General features: G+C 53.8%; 2 protein-coding genes across 3 annotated transcripts; one reads left to right on the top strand and one right to left on the bottom strand.

Moving 5' to 3' along the window:
* Positions 1-7,688: 7,688 nt before the first annotated feature.
* On the top strand, positions 7,689-13,489 carry NAGS (N-acetylglutamate synthase; the record flags this gene model as incomplete). 2 transcript variants are annotated; one of them, XM_081218280.1, is made up of 7 exons in its annotated part: positions 7,689-8,129; positions 8,700-8,974; positions 9,089-9,302; positions 9,602-9,782; positions 10,334-10,505; positions 10,604-10,786; positions 11,987-13,489. In XM_081218280.1, the coding sequence occupies 7 exons, from the start codon at positions 7,704-7,706 to the stop codon at positions 12,138-12,140; spliced, it is 1,605 nt and encodes a 534-aa protein (XP_081074406.1). In that variant the 3' UTR covers positions 12,141-13,489. The 2 variants fall into 2 exon arrangements, with proteins under 2 accessions (XP_081074406.1, XP_081074405.1); XM_081218279.1 differs by lacking the exon at positions 10,604-10,786 and having other exon boundaries at positions 7,704-8,129.
* A 100-nt stretch (positions 13,490-13,589) lies between these two features.
* On the bottom strand, positions 13,590-17,123 carry TMEM101 (transmembrane protein 101). Its single transcript, XM_081218282.1, has 4 exons — positions 16,946-17,123; positions 16,454-16,634; positions 15,423-15,569; positions 13,590-14,640 (listed from the first exon to the last, which is right to left on the bottom strand). Exons 1-4 carry the CDS (start codon positions 17,080-17,082, stop codon positions 14,332-14,334), a joined length of 774 nt encoding a protein of 257 aa, XP_081074408.1. The 5' UTR covers positions 17,083-17,123; the 3' UTR covers positions 13,590-14,331.
* Positions 17,124-19,783: the final 2,660 nt, after the last annotated feature.

Below are 19,783 nucleotides of genomic sequence, written 5' to 3'. Positions count from 1 at the left end.
TTGCGGAGCACAGGCTCCGGACGCGTAGGCTCAGCGGCCATGGCTCACGGGCCCAGCCGCTCCGCGGCATGTGGGATCCTCCCAGACCGGAACACGAACCCACGTCCCCTGCATTGGCAGGCGGACTCTCAACCACTGCACCACCAGGGAAGCCCAAAGCCAATGGCCTTTTCTCAGGCTTTGGGGCATCTACAATGTGAGCTGCCCTTTCCTTCTTCAAACATCACCACCTGTGGATTCTTGGTGACTCCTGGCTGCCCTCCTACTCTGGACCCCCTCCAACCTCTCCCCTTTCTACAGCCCCCCCCTGGCAGCTCATGCCTAGGATCAGGGATCTCATCTACCACCCTCTCCATACCTCTCCCGCCCAGACCTCTCTCCTGAGCTCCAGGCCCCTTTTCCAGTTGTCTGCTAGGAAGCCCAGCCTATACCCTGAAAGCACCTTACCTCCACTTGTCTGAAACCAGCCTCCTAGGATCTCTGTAATAATGGTGGGAATTCCGTGGTGGCCCAGTGGTTAGGACTCCACTTTTACTGCCGAGAGCGCAGGTTCGATGCCTGGTTGGGGAACTAAGATCTGTAAGCTGCGTGGGGCAGCCAAAAACAAAAAAAGGTAAAGCCTAACTTCATGGCATTATGTGAGAATTAAGTAAGTTAATACATATCATGTGCTTAGAACAGTACCTGAGGAGTTCGCTTTTTTTTTTTTTTTTTTGGCTGTACCTGCGCGCTTTGCAGAATATTAGTTCCAGGCCATGGCAATGAAAGCGCTGAGTCCTAACCACTGCACCACCAGGGAATTCCCAGAATTTGCTATTATTATAGTAGCCCTTCCTAAATATCCCCAATACCTAGAGATTATAAACTGAAGGGAGACCCTTCCTATCACAGAGTTATGGACAAATCCTGCTTTTTCTCTCCCTCTGTTTCCTTCTGTCATCTCAGAGAAAATGTCCCTATCAGATGCTAACAGGCCTGCCTGTGTGCATCAGTGCATCATCTTTCTTACACTGCTGATAATCTATTCTTTTTTTTCAATTTTTTTTTAAATTTTGGCTGTGTTGGGTCTTCATTGCTGTACGGGGGCTTTCTCTATTTGTGGCGAGAGGGGACTACTCTTCGTTGCCGTGCGCAGGCTTCTCATTGCAGTGGTTTCTCTTGTTGCGGAGCACGGGCTCTAGGCACGCGGGTTTCAGTAGCTGCAGCACGTCAGCTCAGTAGTTGTGACTCGCGGGCTCTAGAGCGTAGGCTCAGTAGTTGTGGCGCCCTGGCTTAGTTGCTCCGCGGCATGTGGGATCTTCCCGGACCAGGGCTCGAACCCGTGTCCTCTGCATTGGCAGGCGGATTCTTAACCACTGTGCCAGCAGGGAAGTCCCTCGTTATTGGCTTTTGAGTGGCAAGCAGCCAGACCCCATTTTCTAATACAGATCCCTGTATAGCACAGGGAATCATACTCAATATCTTGTAATAACCTATAATGGAAGAGAATCTGAAAAAGAATATGTACATATAACTGAATAATATAAGAATATATAACATATACAACTGAATCACTCTGCTGTACACCTGAAACCAACACAACATTGTAAATCAACTCTACTTCAATAACAAAATTAAAATTTAAAAAATTTTTTAAAAAGCACATCTCAATTCAAACCGGCCACATTTCAAGTAATGAACAGACACATGTGGTTAATGGCTGTTGTACCGAACCCCTCAGAGTCAGAGAATTAAAAATAAAGGGGAGGGCTTCCCTGGTGGCACAGTGGTTGAGAGTCCGCCTGCCGATGCAGCGGACATGGGTTCGTGCCCCGGTCCGGGAAGATCCCACATGCCGCGGAGGGGCTGGGCCCGTGAGCCATGGCCGCTGAGCCTGCGCGTCCGGAGCCTGTGCTCCGCAATGGGAGAGGCCACAACAGTGAGAGGCCCGCGTACCGCAAAAAAATTAAATAAATAAAGGGGAACAATAATCGAAGGACACCAGTGTTCAGAAAAGAGGCTGCCTGCCTGTTGCAATAGGGGAAGAGGGGTGGTGGCTCTCTGGGAAGAGGCCACCACAAGTATTGACGGGAACACTGTATCATCTTCATGGTCTCCACAGAGCTTGTTCCATCTTCACCATGACCTTGTGAACTAAGGATTATTCTCTCCTGATTAACAATGAGGAAACAGGTTCAGTAGTCTAAGGGCTGGTCCAAGGTCACACCATGAAGGAGAATTGGATGTGGGATTCAAGCCCAGGGCTCGTGACTCCTCGTGTTGGCCATACCATGCTCTGGAAGAACCCGGAACGATTCCTGAAACTCCAAGGGACTCTTCGTGGCTTCTTTCTGTCCCCAGACCTCTCTCAGCTCCTGGAGGCCCCGTGGTACACTGCGAGCACTGCTCTCCGCTTAAATGATGGGGTGTGCTAACGTGCTGGACTCGGGGACACCACTGAGGGCACAACAGGGGTCTCCGGGAGGGACACCTAGACCTTACATAACAAAGGAAGAAGGAACGGAGACTGAGGACAGCACGGTGGGCAGGAGAGATGAAGAGATGAATGTAAAAGGGAGGCTTGGCGCCATCTTCCAAGCAGATCAGACAAAGGGGCCGGAGAATGGGTCGGATACCACCTCTGAGTGCCGATTTTTGTTTCCGGTAACATCAGCGTAACTTGATGAATGGTGATTCCTGATAAGGAGAGTGTGCCCAAGCAAAGCAGGTCCGTTGGCCAACGCACAGCAAACCAAACGCTGAGATGCCATGGTTCGCAGCCGAGAAAGAGTTTACTCACAAGGCAGCCAAGTAAAGAGATGGGAGAACAAGTCTCAGATTACCTCCCTGACGTCTGGTTGTCTATTCCTTTTAACAAACCCCCGGGGCAGCAGCGAGAGAGAGGCAGAGAGTAGGGAGCCCCCTGCTGGACAAGAGGTTCATGGCACACTTGGAACTGAAAATCTTAATATCCATAAATCTGTGGGTTTCCTCCTCCACGTTGTACTATGTATTTGTGGAGTATTTAGTATTGCACATATTTATGCCTTGGAGGAAAACTATGCCTGGAAGGAGAAAACTAGCTCTTACTAAGTGTTTACATTATGTCAGACTGGGAACATGCACGTATGGGAATTCATTGAATCTTTTATTTTGCAAACGTCCAAGCATTCATAAAAGTTGGGAGATTGTATAGTGAATCCCCTGTATCCATCATCCAGCTTCAACAAATAGCAACTCCTAACTCATTGTGGCTCTGTTCCCCCACCCCGCTTTCCCTTCTCCTGGGTTATTTTGAAGAAAATTCAAGACATCTTATCTGTTCATGTATAAATATTCAGTATGTATACTAAAAGATATGGAATCATTTTTAAAACATTAACAACCATATCACATCTAAAAAATTAATATATCAAGTATTTTTGTGCTCAAATTTTCCTGATCGTCTAATATTTTATGGTTTGTTTGAATCAGAATCCAAATAAGGATGAAAAGAGGCTTTTAAAATTCTTCTTTTGATCTATAGGTCCATCCTTCCCCTCCTACTCTTTCCTTGCAACTTATTTGTTGAAGAAACCAGGTTGTTTGTCCTATAAAGTTCGCCAGGATTTGGCTGACTGCATGCCCACAGAGACCTTTACATCCTCACCACGATTCAATGAGATTAAGTTTTCTTTCCCCCATTTTACAGGTGAGAAGACTGAGGCCCATAGAAGTTAAAAGCCTTGCCCAAACCTTTGCATCCTAGGAAGTGGCAGAGCCCAGGCCTCCTGACTTCCAGCCAAAAAAAAAAAAAAAAAATGGGACAGCTTCCTCAGAGCACCTAGTTCAGTACCTGGCACATACTGTGTGCTCCTCACTGGTGGAGAGGGCCGCCTTGGGGCTGCCTGGGCAATCCTAGGGCCAAGCCCACGCACACAGATTCCACAGACCCCACAAACCATGAAGCCAGACGTTTCTTTCCACAGGCTCTGCTTCTTTCTCTCTGTCCTCTCTTCATTAATTTATCCAATAAATAACTACTGGGCACCTCTTATATGCCAGATGTCATCCGGGCATATGAATGAGTATGGCTGTGTGCCTCTGTACATGGGTAGATGGGTATGGTCTCGGGGAGAAGTGGGTTCTGCTTCTAACTCTGCATGTAGTGTGTGTGTGTGTACACAAGTCTGTGTACATTTGTATCTCCAGATCTAAATATCCCTGTAGAGGTCAATGACTACAATTGGCTGTATAGCTGTGTGTTCTCAGTATCCTTCCATGTAAACATGCGTGTGTTTCTATGTATGACACAGTCACTGAGAAAGCCTCCACAAATGTACACAATTCTGTATGCATATGTGTGTCTGAGTGGACCTGTGTCTCTCTGTATAGCTGTGTGTCTACACACGTGTATCTCTCTATGTGCACATATGTATCTGTGTGACTATGGATGCTGCAGCTCTCCATGTTATATACTCTGTGTATCTCTGTACGCTTGTGTGTCTTCACACCTGTGTATCTGTGTGCATCTCAAAGGGTGGCGTGGGTCTCTACTTCTGTGTACTTTGTGTATCTGTGTGTATGTCCCCTCTGGTGATGTGATTGGGATGGTCAACTATCAACCCTCACCTGCCCAGATTCCTGTCACCTCCATGCCCACCTATACTAAGTGGCAGTCAAGGAGGACTCTCATGCGAGGGAAAACCTTGGCCCTTCAAACCAGCCCCTGTGCCCAGGGCTGAGGCCCCTGCTGAGGGGAGTGTCTGGAGGGGTTGGAAGGTTGTGTCTGCTCCCAGCATCTCGAGGACCCGAGGCCTGATTAGAAGATAGGAGCCTGATTCTGGGCCCATTGACAATAGGCTTTTCTCTGAAAGATGAAACATCAGCCAGCTTCAGAGGGGAAAACATAAAATTCAAGCAGGAACCATAGGCCAACAATGATCCTGTAGGCCTTCAGTTCAGAGGGGTGGGTCAGGTAGCGGTGTTGACCCCATACCCGCAGCCATCCCCTCCAGAAAGCAGGGCCAATTCCCCAACCACGGGCTGGCCTTCTCCAGGGAGAGTGGCCCCAGGGTCACCCGGCCTGGAGTTAATCATCTACTCGGGGTATCCCTGGGCCCCATTGGCTGCCTGGGGACACGGCCCTCTGGGCTGAAACCCAAAGGAGAGGAAAGGAGTTCCCCAGCCAGGGTCTGCCCCACCGGCCCGGGGGAAATGGGGAGGATGCTATTGGCTGCTGGACCTGGCGGGCTCTCAGGAAGCCCCAGTCTGAAGGGAGAGGCCATCCTTGCCCTCACGGGGGCCCCAAGCTGGCAAGAAGCAGGACTCAGCCGCAGCTGGGGGAAAGGACCTAAAAGGGGTGTACACTTTAGTTGGAAGAAGCGAAGAGGGGCCAGGGTAGGGGCAGAGACCCAGAGCAGCAAAAGCGGGAGAGACCCAGAAAGGGGAACTCTGAGTAAAGCGTGGCCCGGGAGGGTGGGCGCTCTGACGAGGGGCTTGGATGGAGAGACCAGGAAGGGGAAGCACATGTGAGGTGGAGGGTCTGTGAGAGCAGAAAGAAGAACATGATTTGGGCTCCAAGGGTTAAGACCACCTCCTCTAGTGGATTCTGGGAAGTGTGGGGATCGGGAGGGGCAGCAATAAAGGGAGAAGAGAACAAAGGCCCTGGAGGTGGCCCCTCAGGGCAAGGGGTACACACCCTCCCTGCCATTGCTTCACTCTGTTGGAACTCAGGATTTCTAAGTAGGAAAACGGAAAAGTCAATGGAGGAGATCACAGAGGTCAGCTCCCGTCTCCCCCTGCCAGGAGTCTCCTGCCCAGGACGGTGCGTGTATGTGCTGTGCTGTGTGTGCGTATGTGCCCGCTTGTGTACGTGTGCACGTGTTCATGCGAACGTGTGTTTTGGTGGGGGATCCTTGGAAGGGTCAGTGCACTCACGCAGCATCCTCTGGGATACTCAGGAGAGGAGAGCCCAGACCGCTGCTCCCCATTCAGGCAGAGCCTGACACCCAGCACAGGGAACACAGAGCTGTACGAAAGGAAGGAAAGAGCATGGGGTAGGAACTCAGGATGTCAAGGGTCCAGCCATGACACTAACAAGCTGTGTGATGTCGGCCAAGTCACCTCCCCTCTACAGTTGATTTCACCGCCCTCTGTAAAGACAGAGGGTGGGACCCCATCGGGATAGGATGTAACCGAGGGCAGGATATGTACAACTGTTAGCACACCAGGTGTTTTTAGGCAGCACAGGGGATACAGTATTAAGCAACAATGAATCACATCCTGTGAAAGTTTTCAAGTCCTTTTCAAATCTTGCTTAAGAGCATGGATCGGGAGCAAAACTGCTTTGCTTCAAAGACCAGCTCCACTGCTTACAAACTCAATGACCTTGTCCCTCACATATTTCTGTGCCTCAATTTCCTCCTCTATAAAATGGATGTAATAATAATACCGATTCTGGAGTCATTGTAAGGATTAAATGAGTTACTATTTGTGAAGTGCTTTGCACAGTGCTTGGCGTTCTGCATGTGTCAGCAGCTATTATTCTACCTTGGAGAAAGCCTCACAGTGTGCTAGGGGATCTCTACAAGAGGAGCAGGCAACTATCCAGCTGGAATTTATAACATTTTGTTCTCTCTTTATTGTAAGACTTTCTTTCAAGTGATAATGGCCTTCTAGTTACAATCCTGATGTGGATAAATTTTAAAATTAAGAAGTTCATTTTTTTTAAAGTCTTCATTGAATTTGTTACAATACTGCTTCTGTTTTTTATATTTTGTTTTTTTTTGGCCCCGAGGCATGTGGGATCTTAGCTCCCCGACCAGGGATTGAACCCGCACCCCCTGAATTGGAAGGGGGAGTCTTAACCACTGGACTGCCAAGTCACAGGATTAATTCTAGCCGCTCATTGAAGAGTCGACTGAAGGGGCAAGGGTGGAAGCAGGAAGTCTAATTAGCAGAGGATTGAGATAATAGAAGTGGGAGGTGATGGAGGCTTGCACTGGGGGGGGGGATGGGGGATGGGGGATGGGGTGTGGTAGAGGAAGCAAGAAGGCATATGTCATATTTTTTCATAATTCAGAATGTTAATTTCATTATACCATATTATAACATTTGGTTTCTCTGGCAAAAAAAAAAAAGTTTAAAGAAAAACTTTAACACTAATAAGGGGTGATTTGAAGATATGACAAAATTCTTCAAGGCGGTACCCAGTGGCTGGCGTTTGGCAAACTCTGGTAACCTCGTGATTCCATCTTCTTTGCGCTCCAACAGGACAGAGGCATCCCCGCCCTCCACGCTTTCACTCTTCCCCCACCTCTCCCTCCAGTCTCCTCCCTCAGCCAGGCGGCAACCGCCACCTGCTCTCCTCTCTTGCCCTAATCAGACTCCCCCTTAATCATTCAAGACCCCGCAGAGCGCCAAATCCACCTGTGGGTCCCCTGAGCCCTTCCTGGAACCGGCCTTGGCAGCAAATTAAAGACACCCAGCCACCGTTTCTCTCTGCCTCGTGGCTCTCGCCAGTGGGTTCCATCCCCCCACCCCAGGGGCGGGGGATCCTGTCGGCGCCGCCCTCTGATCCATGGCCTGATCCTCCTCAAACGCACCCGGAGGCGACTCCGCGCCCCCCGTCGGCGCCCCGCCCCGGCAGCCCCAGCCCCGCCCCGCCGTAGGTTAAGAGGCCCCCAGAGCCAGGAGCTCTGGACAGACGGTCATTTGTGGGGGGGCGAGCTGGTGTGGTTGTCATGGCGACGGCGCGGTTGGCCTGGGCCCTGCGGGCCGCCCCTGCGGGCGGGAGGCTGCGCGGCCCCCAAGGCACTGGGGGCGCCCGGAGGCTCAGCGGCAGCGCGTGGCGGCGGGCGGCCAGGGGCACCAGCCCGGGACGCCGGCTCAGCACCGCCTGGGCGCCGGCCCAGCCCGCCCAAGAGGAGGCCGAGGGCGCCGTGTACGACGCCCACTCGCCTGCAGCGGAGGAGCTGTCGTGGACACTGCCCCCCGCGCCCCCTGTGTCCCCCGACTCCCCCGGGCCCCCGGCCGGCCGCTCGCTGGTGCAGCGGGACATCCAAGCCTTCCTGAACCAGTGTGGGGCCAGCCCCGGGGAGGCGCGCCACTGGCTCACGCAGTTCCAGACCTGCCGCCACTCCGCGGACAGGCCCTTTGCCGTCATCGAGGTGAGAGAGCCCGGCGTCGGCCGGGTCACCGACAGGGGACGGGGGTTGTGCAGCGACGTTTCGCCAGGCATGGCAGGACGGGCTGCGGACTCTGCACAGCGGAGCCAGGAAGGGGCTCGACGGAGCCCAGACGAGCTCCTGGGACTGCGCGAGGCTGTGCGCTCCTCGAAAAGTCTCGCGCCCAGCCCGGGTGAGGAGCCTCGGGTCCCCAGCCCGTCAAAAGTGATGCGCCAGAGAAGTCCTCCCATCCTGGGCGCAATTAGGGGTTCAGTTGGCAGTTGGGGAACCTGGGTAGAAGCCGCCTGCGTCACCCCTCCCCCTAAGGTGTCCTACAGTCCAAGGTCGCAGGGAGGAGCGGAGGGAGGAACACCAGTGTGAGATAAGAGGATGGCAAGTCCCAACGGGACAAAGGGCGAAGCAGGTGGGCGCAGGTGGCCAGAAATGGAGCCTGACGGCTCCTGAGCAGGGTGGGGGCCCCGAGAGGGCCCTGAGGACCCGGCTGTAGGAGCAAGCGGGTGCAGCAGGAGTCAGGGTCGGTGTCGTGCCCGTTGAACGCCCACTCCTCCGCAGGTGGACGAGGAGGTGCTCAAGTGCCCTAAGGCCGTATCCAGCCTGGCCTTCGCCCTGGCCTTCCTGCAGCGCATGGACATGAAGCCGCTGGTGGTCCTGGGGCTGCCCGCTCCCACGGCGCCCTCGGGCTGTCTTTCCTTCTGGGAGGCCAAGGCACAGCTTGCCCAGAGATGCAAGGTGCTGGTGGACGCCCTGCGGCACAATGCCGCCACTGCCGTGCCTTTTTTTGGCGGCGGGTCGGTGCTGGCCGCTGCTGAGCCAGCCCCTCATGCCAGGTGAGTGCTGACCCTGCCTGCCCCTGCGTCCTCAGATCACGCTACTCCGCCCGCCCAGCCCCGGACCCGCGGGTCCTGGAGGCAACCTCCTTGAGCACCACGTCTGGCCCACAGCTATGGCGGCATCGTCTCGGTGGAGACCGACCTCCTACAGTGGTGCCTGGAGTCGGGCAGCATCCCCATCCTGTGTCCCATCGGGGAGACGGCCGCCCGCCGCTCCGTGCTCCTGGACTCACTGGAGGTGACCGCGTCCCTGGCCAAGGCGCTGCGGCCCACCAAAATCATCTTCCTCAATACCAGGGGCGGTCTGCACGACAGCAGTCACAAGGTGTGTCTCCTCTTTTTGGACCCCACTCCCCGCGACTCTGCGCCAGGCTGAGCCCCTCTCCTAGGTCCCCTGCACGCCCCCCAGACGGGCCCCAGAGTCACTCTCTCTCCAGCCGCATGGGTCGGAAACGGAGTGTCAGGGAGGGACTCAGCCTATGGTGCTCAGATCTGAGCCCTCCCTGGCCAAGGACTTTGGGAGGAAGTAAGGGAAAAGGGGTCAGTGAGGAGAGGTCCGTGGGGCGGGGGCACAGTCCTTGTCCGGCTGCAGGTCGGAGGCTCACCCCCTTGTTCTGGACACAGGTCCTGAGTAACGTGAACTTGCCCGCCGACCTGGACCTAGTGACCAACGCCGAGTGGGTGAGCACCAAGGAACGGCAGCAGATTCGGCTCATCGTGGACGTGCTCAGCCGCCTGCCTCACCACTCCTCGGCCGTCATCACCGACGCCCGCACGCTGCTCACCGAGCTCTTCAGCAACAAGGGTGAGGGCCGGGGCGGGGGGCGCGCCGGGGTTTGGGGAGCCAGGAGAAGCGGCTTCCTCTCCAGACAGTAAAGGCTTCCTGCTCTTGCCAAGCCCGGGGGAGGTGAGCTAGGAGGTGGACGGCCCTGGGCTAGAACTTGGCTGGAACTAGACAGATGGGAGGGACTTGGGTGGGTGGGAGGAACCACAGACCCAGCGGAACCAAGTGGAATGGACAGAGCTAGGGAACGTGGGCGGGGTTTGGATGGGCGGGGGGGACCAGGGGCGGGGGAGGGCAAGGGTAGGCGGGACTAGGAGAGGTAGGTGGGACTACAGGCGATAGGCGGAACTTGAGGGACAAACTGCCTGGGGAAAAAGCAAATCCCTGAGTGCAAGTCGCGCATAAATCTACGCAGATCTTAGGAAGCGTCACACTGTGGAGAGCTCCCAGAGAGTAATGGCCCCACCAGCCCCTGTCCTATCTGGAACCCCCACCAGCCTGCGCAAACGGAGGAGCGGAGGGGACCTGGATCTCGGGCCGAACTAACCCCTCCTCCTCCATCCCACCCCCAGGGTCCGGGACGCTGTTCAAGAACGCCGAGCGGATGCTGCGCGTGCGCAGCCTGGACAGCCTGGACCAGGGCCTCCTGGTGAACCTGGTCAACGTCAGCTTCGGCAAAAAGCTCCGGGACGACTATTTGGCCTCGCTGCGCCCGAGGTTGCACTCTGTCTACGTCTCTGAGGGGTGAGCCTGCGGGCCCCAGAGGGCAGGGACCACGGGACAGAGCCGGGGAGCTTTGGACCAAGGAGAGGTCCCAGCCTGCCTCTCCCCCGCTGCGCCAGGTACAACGCGGCTGCCATTCTGACCACGGAGCCTGTACTTGGGGGCACCCCGTATCTAGACAAGTTTGTGGTGAGCTCCAGCCGCCAGGGCCAAGGCTCCGGCCAGATGCTGTGGGAGCGCCTGCGGCAGGACCTGCAGACGCTTTTCTGGCGCTCCCGGGTCACCAACCCCATCAATCCCTGGTAGGTCCCGCCCCTCCCGGCTCTGGGCTGGGCCCCGCCCCCACTCTCCTCTCCAGCTCTGGCCAGCTACGCCCGGGGACCACCAGCTAGGAAGGCTGGGCCTCCCCTTCTTTCATTAGCCATTCTTCCCCAAGGGAAATGGCCCGCTCAGTGTGGCCCCACATTCCCCAGGGAGTGGACCACACACGGAGCCTGAGATTTCCCTAGAGGCACAGCACACTTAACCCTGCCCTGCTAGGGTAGATTCCTTGAAGACAGTATCCACCTGGGAAGCAGCCTGCCTCTCCCAGGGTCTGGAGAAATCCAGCGCCTCAGGGCTCTATTCCAGGCCCAGTTGCCAAGCTCTGACCCCAGGCCCATTGCATCTCCAGTGGAACACTCCCTCCTCTCTTTCCTTCTGCAATTATCACCTCATCCCCCACTACCCTGCTCTGTGGGCACCAAGAAGTGAACAAGAACCCCTCCCCGGGCTGCACAGCCAAGGCAGTGTGGAGAGAACAAAAGAGGGCCTCACTCTAACCCTCCGAGCTGTGTGACTCTGGCTAGTTAGCTAACTTCTCTGAGCTTTAGCTGCTTCTCTGTGAAAAAAGCGTAACACCACCAGGCTGTTGGCTAATGCTATAAGGATAAAATCAGATTACAGACCACAGGTCCTAGCCGAGTGTCCAGCATGTACAGGCATACCCCAGAGATACTGCCAGTTTGGTTCCAGACCTCCACAATAAAATGAATATTGCAATAAAGTAAATCACATGAATTTTTTGGTTTCCGGGTATATATAAAAGTTATGTTTACACTATACTTTAGTCTATTAAGTGTGCAATAGCATTATGTCTAAAAAAAAACAGTGTATATACCTTAATTTTAAAATACTTTTATTGCTAAAAACTGCTAACCATCACTTGAGCCTTCAGTGAATAATCATCTATTTGCTGGTGAAGGGTTTGAAATATTGCAAGAATTACCAAAATGCAACAGAGACACGAAGTGAGCAAATGCTGTTGGAAAAATTACCCTGATAGACTTGCTCTACACAGGGTTTCCACAAACCTTCAATTTGTAAAAAAACCCGGAGTACCTGCAAAGCACAATAAAGTGAAGCTCAATAAAACGAGGTATGCCTGTAGTAGGTCCTCAGTAAATGAACCAGTGAGTAGTGAGCACTGGCCTTGCCTAAAACCTATCTCCCACCTCCACCAGGTACTTCAAACACAGCGATGGCAGCTTCTCCAACAAGCAGTGGATCTTCTTCTGGTTTGGCCTGGCCGACATCCGGGACTCTTACGAGCTGGTCAACCACGCCAAGGGGCTGCCAGACTCCTTCTGCAAGCCGGCTTCTGACCCAGGCAGCTGACCCTCTCTACCAGCCCTGCATGCAGGCCCTGGGACAGCCAGGGTGGACCAAAAGCCATGCCTGCTGAAGGTGACCCGAGGCAGCCACAGGCCGGACCAGGCTTGCTGGCTGAGTGAGCTGCAGAGAAGGCAGCAGCCCCTACTCTACCCTGCCCAGAGGAGGGCACCCACGTGAGGACAAGTGCAGGAAGGAGAAGGGCCTGCCCAAGACCCCCTACTTGCTCCAAAGCCACAACCAGATGGCCTTGAATTTTCAGTCTAGGGATTTGGGGGGAGGAGGGCTTGCCTTTGAGGGCTCTACTCAAGGCTTAAGGGTGGGCCAGTGTCTGTGGTCTCTGTGCTGTTGTGAGGCTCCCTTTGCCCAAAATATCACCCACATCTGCCTGATATTCCACCATTCGTTTTAGTTCCTTCGGGTCTTGCAACTTTTCAGGAGACCTTGATTAAAATGCAAATACTTGTCTGAAAGTCAGCTCACACTTGAAATTAGCAGTGACCCTCTGGAAACAAGATCTTGAGGGCTGGGGAACCTCTTCCTAGAGGGAAGAGAGGAGCTAAATGAGGCCGAGGCCCCCGGATGACTGCTGCCGCCACCTCCCTCCCCCAGCTGTCAGCAGTAACCAGAGAGACTCCCCTACCCCGTAGTTGGGAAACATCTTCCATGCCACAGACCAGACTGACGGCAGCCCCAGCTCCCTTTCCAGGCAGGGCTCAGGGCCAAGCCCAGACTTGGATGTTGTCCCCTGGGCCCCCCTGGAGGTTGTGTCTGCATCTTTGCAGGAAGAGAACATCTCAGACGGGTAGGAGTCCAAAGCCCGAGGTTTCATTTCACATTTTTGTCCCCCACCGTGTGCCAGGCACCATACTGGCTGCTGGGGCTACTTTCTGTCAGGAGGCGTGCGGACGAGTAGGGAGAGGGTCACCGTGGCGCACACACACACACACACACACACACACACGGGGCTGCTGTGACACAACCAACCCCCAAGAGAGGGCTGGTGTCGCGTACATATCTGGGCGTGGGCATCAGACAGACCTGACCTGGAATCCAGCTCTGTGGCTTGAGGCAAGCTGCTCACCTTCTCTGAGCCTCCATTTCCTCACCTGTGAAATGAAACCTCCTCAGCCTCACAGTGACACTTAATATCAGTTCTCTCCCTCTAGCTGCCCTCACCAAAGATTTCTTCGAAAAGAGCTGGCACCACCAGATGGGGAGGAAAAGATAAGCCACAAGAGGGACTGAAGTGAAAGGTCAAAGCATATACTACAGGGAGCATTCGGAGACTCTTGAAAAGAGAGCCAAAGGACTGTGGGAACTCTCAGAACAGGGGGAAGATTATGGGCGGATCAAGGTGGGGCTTAACCAGATATGGTATTTCAAGAAACCCAAGATCAATCCCAGCCAATGGCTAAGTGCCCCGTGGGGAGAACAGAGAAGCAAAGCCAAATGTCTATATAAAATGTTTATTTTTGGAGGACTGTGTGGTCTGGTGTTTGGGAGGGCACTCACCCCCACCAGGCCAACCACGGAGCTGGAAACAGAAGGCCAGAGGCAGGAAGCTGGCTGCTGCCTGTCCCACCCCTGCAAACCCCAGAGAAAACTGGGGCCTGCTCTACCCTCAAGGTGGGTGACAGCTAGTGCTGTTTCTGCCCCTGGCACACCCCGAGAGCCCACATGACTTCCGTGGTGCCCGGCCCCCCTGCTCCTCCTGGGCCTGAGCCACGTGTCAACGTACACACTCACTCGCTCTCCGTCTCAGAAAAGCACTGCGGACGGAGCCTAGCTGCATCTGCCAGGTTCAAAAAGGGATGTTTCACATTGGCTCACTTCCGGTTCTCCTGTCTCCCACTCTCAGTACCCCACCCTAGCCCTGCCTTACTCCCTTCCCTGGGACAGGAGAGCCAAGGGAGCAGCTGGCCTCAGCTCTCCTCGTAACAAACAGGAAAAAGAAACCTGTAAGGCAGAGTCATCAGGGCTCCCACCCCACCAAGGCCCAAGCCCAGGAACTGGGGAAGAGACCTGCCTCTTACCAACACACGCATACACATGCGTACGCACACACATGCACACGACGCAAGTGATCAAACAAACAGACCAAAAAGCATAAATAAACATAACTGGGCCAGCAAGGAGGAAGGTAGGGTAGCCCTCAGTGGCTCCCTGCACCCATCTCAGACTCCCGCTGTGCAACTCAGCCGTCGGTGGCCAGGATGACAGCGGCCCCAAAGATGCCCACGCTCTCTCCAAGGAGCTTCATCTGGTTCCAGAACTCAACACGCCGCGTGTCATGCCAGTAGGCAACATTGCCATCAATGAGCAGCATAACCGGGGGCAGCAGAACAGCCAAGATCTGGGCAGCCAGGGTCACGTAGTAGCCTGACAGGAAAGCCAGGGCCAGGACGCCATACAGCACGAAGAAGAGCTGGATCATCAGCTCCCCTCCTGGGAGATGGTTCAGATACGCCAGCCGGTCCTCCTTGCTGTGCTGCAGCGAGTAGGCCTAGAGACACATCATCCTCTAAGGCTCTCCAACAGGCTGAGGAGCCTGTCTGGGTAAGGCCACCCCGGGCATGCAAGCCAGCCCCTACAAGGTGGGCTTCTGACTCCCCTCTCAGACTTGGGGCTTTCTGAGAGCAAAGCCTGTGTCTCCCCATCTGACTAGGGAGCTCCATGAGGTTAGGACCTCTGTCTCTCCTCACCCTGGGGTCTCAGAAGGGAGGAGCTTCCACAGTCAGACCGGGGCTCTCACCTCTGAATACAGAGCTCTGCACATGGGAGACGGTGCCCAGCAACTAAGGTGAAGCCAAGTGACTTGGGGCCTGTTCACGTCCCCATCCACACTGGCCTCCCCGAGCACCAGGGAGGACATAACTGGCTACGCTAGGCAGCCCCATCAGCTCTAAGTGGCAGAGTCCCATCTGGGACCTGAACTCTACCAAACCTCTCCTTTGTCCCCTCTCCCAGTCCTCTGGGGGCTGAAGCCATGAGAGGACCCGTCCCGCTTGTTCTCCTGGCTCTCGGGCTTGGGACTGAAGGGTCAACCCGCCCTCTTCTCTCCCCAGTGGCAATAATGCTGCAAGAAGGGACTCTCAGCCAGGTCTCAGGCACTCGAAGGGCCCCCGAGGCCCAGAATTCGGCAGGGGCCGCTGCCGGGAGCCAGGCCATCAGGAACTACATGCAAGGCCTCGTCCTGCCCACCTCCCTGGGTTCTGCCAGGCGCCAGGCACGGGCTCACTTCTCACTCCCCATCAAGCACCTCCAGCCAACAGTCCCCCAACCTACCACGCAGATGAGGTAGATGCCCAGGAAGACCTGGCCGGTGGACTGGAGGGAACGGCTGCGGGGTTTCCGACGGTACAGCTCGCCAGCACCGCTGGCCAGCACAAGAAAGCCACCGATGATGGCAACTGTGCGAGAGTACATACGGACCTAGGCCGAGGCGAGGGGACCCCAGTCAGGACCTGAAGCCACCACACTTCTCCTGGCTGCCCGGAGCGCAGAACTGCCCATCTCTATACATCCCATTCCACCTGATGAGCCCTCTTACCATTTCCAAGTGTGGTGGGCAGGTAGAGCAGAGATAAGTAATTTTTCTACCAGAAGTAGAAACTGAGGCCCAGAGGGGTTAAGAAAATTGTCCAAGGTCCTACAGAAAGTAAGTGGCAGAACCCAGATACCAAGCGTTACCCCCCTCCCCACCCCCAGGTCTGCACACTCGAAGCCCAATGTTCTTTCTGCTATATAGTATATGCTGTTCCATAACTAACCGTTGATCTCACTGTCCTATAGCTATTCACACATCTGCCACCCCTATTGGACTGACAGTCCACTCCTTGCAGGTAATGCCTTGGTCCAGGCTTATTCCCAAGCCTGTAGTGCCTGGCACAGGTCCTGGCATCTACAGGCTTAAATGCTGCCCTAGGATTAGATAAATTTCATAAAGTCGGTTGGGTGGACCAGCTACTCTCTAAGGTCCCTTTTGCCCTATGAGTCTGAGTTAACTAATGGTTTAAAGGGCTCTGGGAACCAGGTGACCTGGGTTCTGGTCACACCTATAATGCTAACTGTGGTGTAACTTTGGGGAAGTCTGTTTCGCATCTCTGGACCTCAGTTTCCACACTCTGAAGGGGAGGTTTGCGTGGTCTCTAAGGTCCTTCCATTCTTGCCGTCTGTAATAACCTCTACACGCCTGGGGGTGCAGCCTTTCCAGGCTTCGCACTGTGCTCCTGGCTAGCACCAGGCATTGCCCAACTGTCCCGGGCATTGGCTCCCCAACACCCCAGCGAAGTCCCACTTAGGGCCAAGGGGCTCACCTTCAGCCAGTCCCCGTAGTGGACGTAGCCCCCGATGTAGGCGGCGTAGGTACTAATGGCCAGCTGGAGTGCGGCCCCCAGAGCGAACCAGCGCCGCTTCACTCCAAAGGACATGAAGCTAGCGCACAGCACGGCCGCCCCCATGTCGAAGTACAGGTAGGGCACTGGGATGTCGGGCTTCCTGAGAGCCGGGAGGGGGGAAGGAACGAGGACAGAATGAAGCGGGGAAAAGAGCCTTGAGACCCCTTGGGTTCCCGCAAGCTCACTGCTTCCCCAAGCCGGCGGCCCCTCTCATAGCTAGGACCCCCACACTACGCTCCATGCCCACCTTGCTCCAGACCAGAGTCCCTAACAAGTCCAAGGTCCCAATTCCTCCCAGTCCAAGGGTCCGAACTTCTGGGCCGCAACTTCTTCCCCACCTCACCGCACCCCCGTTCCTGGGACAGGCCGGACCGCCCCCACCGCGTTCGGCGGCCGCGCGAGCCTGCTCACCGGCGCGCCTCGGCCCTCTCAGCGTACAGCATGAGCTGGCTGAAGCAGCCCCAGAAGGGGCAGCGTGTGAGCAACACCGAACCCAACTGCATGATCAGCTGCAGCATCCACCGTCGCGAACCTATCTTCGACGCCATCTTGAGGAAGGGCAGTCCGCCGCCGCCTCACCCCGCGGCCAAGGAGGCCGACGCGAGGACGCGACGCGCAACTTCCGGGTCTCGCGGGGTTTTATTTCCCCCCTTCCGTCAGGAAACAAAGCTCTCGCTCTCTGGTTCTGGGCCGAAGGAAGTGTTCTAGCTGCGGGGTTGTCTTTCCTTCTGCCCGTGGAGGCTCAAGGGTCCCTTCTTGTAGCTGCAAAGTTGAAAACTAGAGTACAGGAAGGAACAGTAAGCGAACTAGCCTTTGAATGCAGCTAAACTTAGGCTCCAACCCTAACGCAACCCTGTGACTTTGGGCGTATCTCCTACACTTTCCAAGATTCATCTGGGAAACGGAGATGCCACCTATCTCACAGGGTTGTTGTGAGGTTTAAATGTGACAGTGTTGGTTCGAGCACGTAGTAGGGGTTCAATAAATGGTGTACACAACACACACGCACACACACACCCCCAAGAGGAAATCCCTCTGCTTCTGTTTAAGCTGAAAGTAAAAGGTTTTCCCCATAATTCAGAAAAACACATGCACCCCAGCGTTCACGGCAGCACTACTTAGAATAGCCAGGACATGGAAGCAACCTAGCCAGGACATGTCCATCAACAGAGGAATGGATAAAGAAGATGTGGTACATATATACAATGGAATATTACTCAGCCATAAAAAGGAAAAAAATTGGGTCATTTGTAGAGACATGGATGGACTGAGAAACTGTAAGTCTCTACAGAATGAAGTAAGTCAGAAAAAGAAAAACAAATATCACACATTAACGCATATATGTGGAATCTGAAAAAATTGGTAGAGATGATCTTATTTACAAAGCAGAAACAGAGACACAGACGTACAGAACAAACATATGGATACCAAGGGGGAAAGGAGGGGGTATGATGAATTGGAAGATTGAGATTGACATATATACACTATTGATACTATGTATAAAATAGATAACTAATGAGAACCTACTGTATAGCACAGGGAACTCTACTCAATGCTCTGTGGTGACCTAAATGAGAAGGAAAACCAAAAAAAGAGGGGATATATGTATACATATAGCTGATTCACTTTGCTGTACAGTAGAAACTAACACAATATTGTAAAGCCACTATACTCCAATAAAAGTTAAAAAAAAAAAAAAAGAGGTTTTCCTAAGAGCCACTCGTAGAGAAGTGTGACCTTGGTCTGCCTTCCTTCTGTCCCCTGAGAGAAGAGAGATCTGATGTGGACATATGGGACAACTCAGGCAGTCCATTTCTCCAGCACCGACGCTCCCACTCTAGCCCAAACTACCACCTTTTGTCAATTTAGCTGCACCAGGTTTCCACCTGGTCTTCCCCACTTCTCCTTTGGTGCTGTTTGTTCTTAATTCCTCTATTTTATGTTCTCATAACCAAAAGGCACCCTTCGTTTTTTTTTTTTTTTTTTTTTTTAAAGAAGATGTTGGGGGTAGGAGTTATTAATTTATTTATTTACTTTTGCTGTGTTGGGTCTTCGTTTCTGTGTGAGGGCTTTCTCTAGTTGTGGCAAGCGGGGGCCACTCTTCATCGCGGTGCGCGGGCCCCTCACTATCGCGGCCTCTCTTGTTGCGGAGCACAGGCTACAGACGCGCAGGCTCAGTAGTTGTGGCTCACAGGCCTAGTTGCTCCGCAGCATGTGGGATCTTCCCAGACCAGGGCTCAAACCCGTGTCCCCTGCATTAGCAGGCAGATTCTCAACCACTGCGCCACCAGGGAAGCCCGGCACCCTTCCTTTGAATCAGCACGCTGGCAATTATATATTTGTGATTTTTTTTGTTGTCGTTGATGACTAGATTAACACTAGATTGTGAGCTCCATGAGGGCAAGGACAGTGTCTGGTTTCTGTTTACAATTATATCCTCAGGGCCTAGTAGACAGGATGCATTCAGGAAATGTGTGCCAAATAGATAAATAAATGAAAAGGTGTCACCGCTATTTCTTGCCCCAGGAATCATTTGTTGAATAAGTAAATGAGCAAAAGTTCTGGACACTCTGGGATTGCCACCACAAAGCCACCCCCACCTATCTTCCTGCACACCCCACCACCACCCTGCAACATACAAATTCATCTTCTAATATTCAGTTTAAGACTCTACAAGCACTCCCACAAGGCCATTTAATTCAGGAGGTCTCTTTTCACTTCCCTGGGAAAGGGGCCTCCTGTCCAAGAAACATTTCTGACAATATGAATTTAAAATTACCAATCAGCCAGTGAAAGCTTGGGACAACAAAACACCTTTTCACATCTAATTTTTTACAAAGTCACTAGGATAAAGCCTGGGTATGTGAGAAAGGGATGTATCCAGGCAGAAAACTAGGGAATGAGATTGTGTGGTTGCTGGGGTGGGAAAACGCCAGTCAAGGGGAATAAGAAAAAGACCGGGTTAAAGGTCATTTTGCCTTCCCCTCCCACCCCTCCCACCCCCCACCACATGAGGCAAGTTTTCGTCACCAAAATGCAGGCACATACTACAGAATCAACTTTCCAACTGATTTTCTTTTTCCAATCTCCTCACCCAACCCCGATTCAAACCGGACAAGATGCACAGCCATCAGGAAGGAGCTAAGGTGTTGAGAACTGGGACAGTGTACATCCACAAAATAGTTCTAGGAGCCTGCCTGGGTTGTGCCCACGGGAACAGTACTCTTACCCCACCTCCATCATAACTTT

This window comes from Mesoplodon bidens, assembly GCF_964165515.1.
Source record: "Mesoplodon bidens genome assembly, chromosome: 19".
Classification (NCBI taxonomy): domain Eukaryota; kingdom Metazoa; phylum Chordata; class Mammalia; order Artiodactyla; family Ziphiidae; genus Mesoplodon; species Mesoplodon bidens.
Note: the sequence above shows the minus strand (reverse complement) of the source record. Positions and strands in the feature narration are given on the sequence as shown.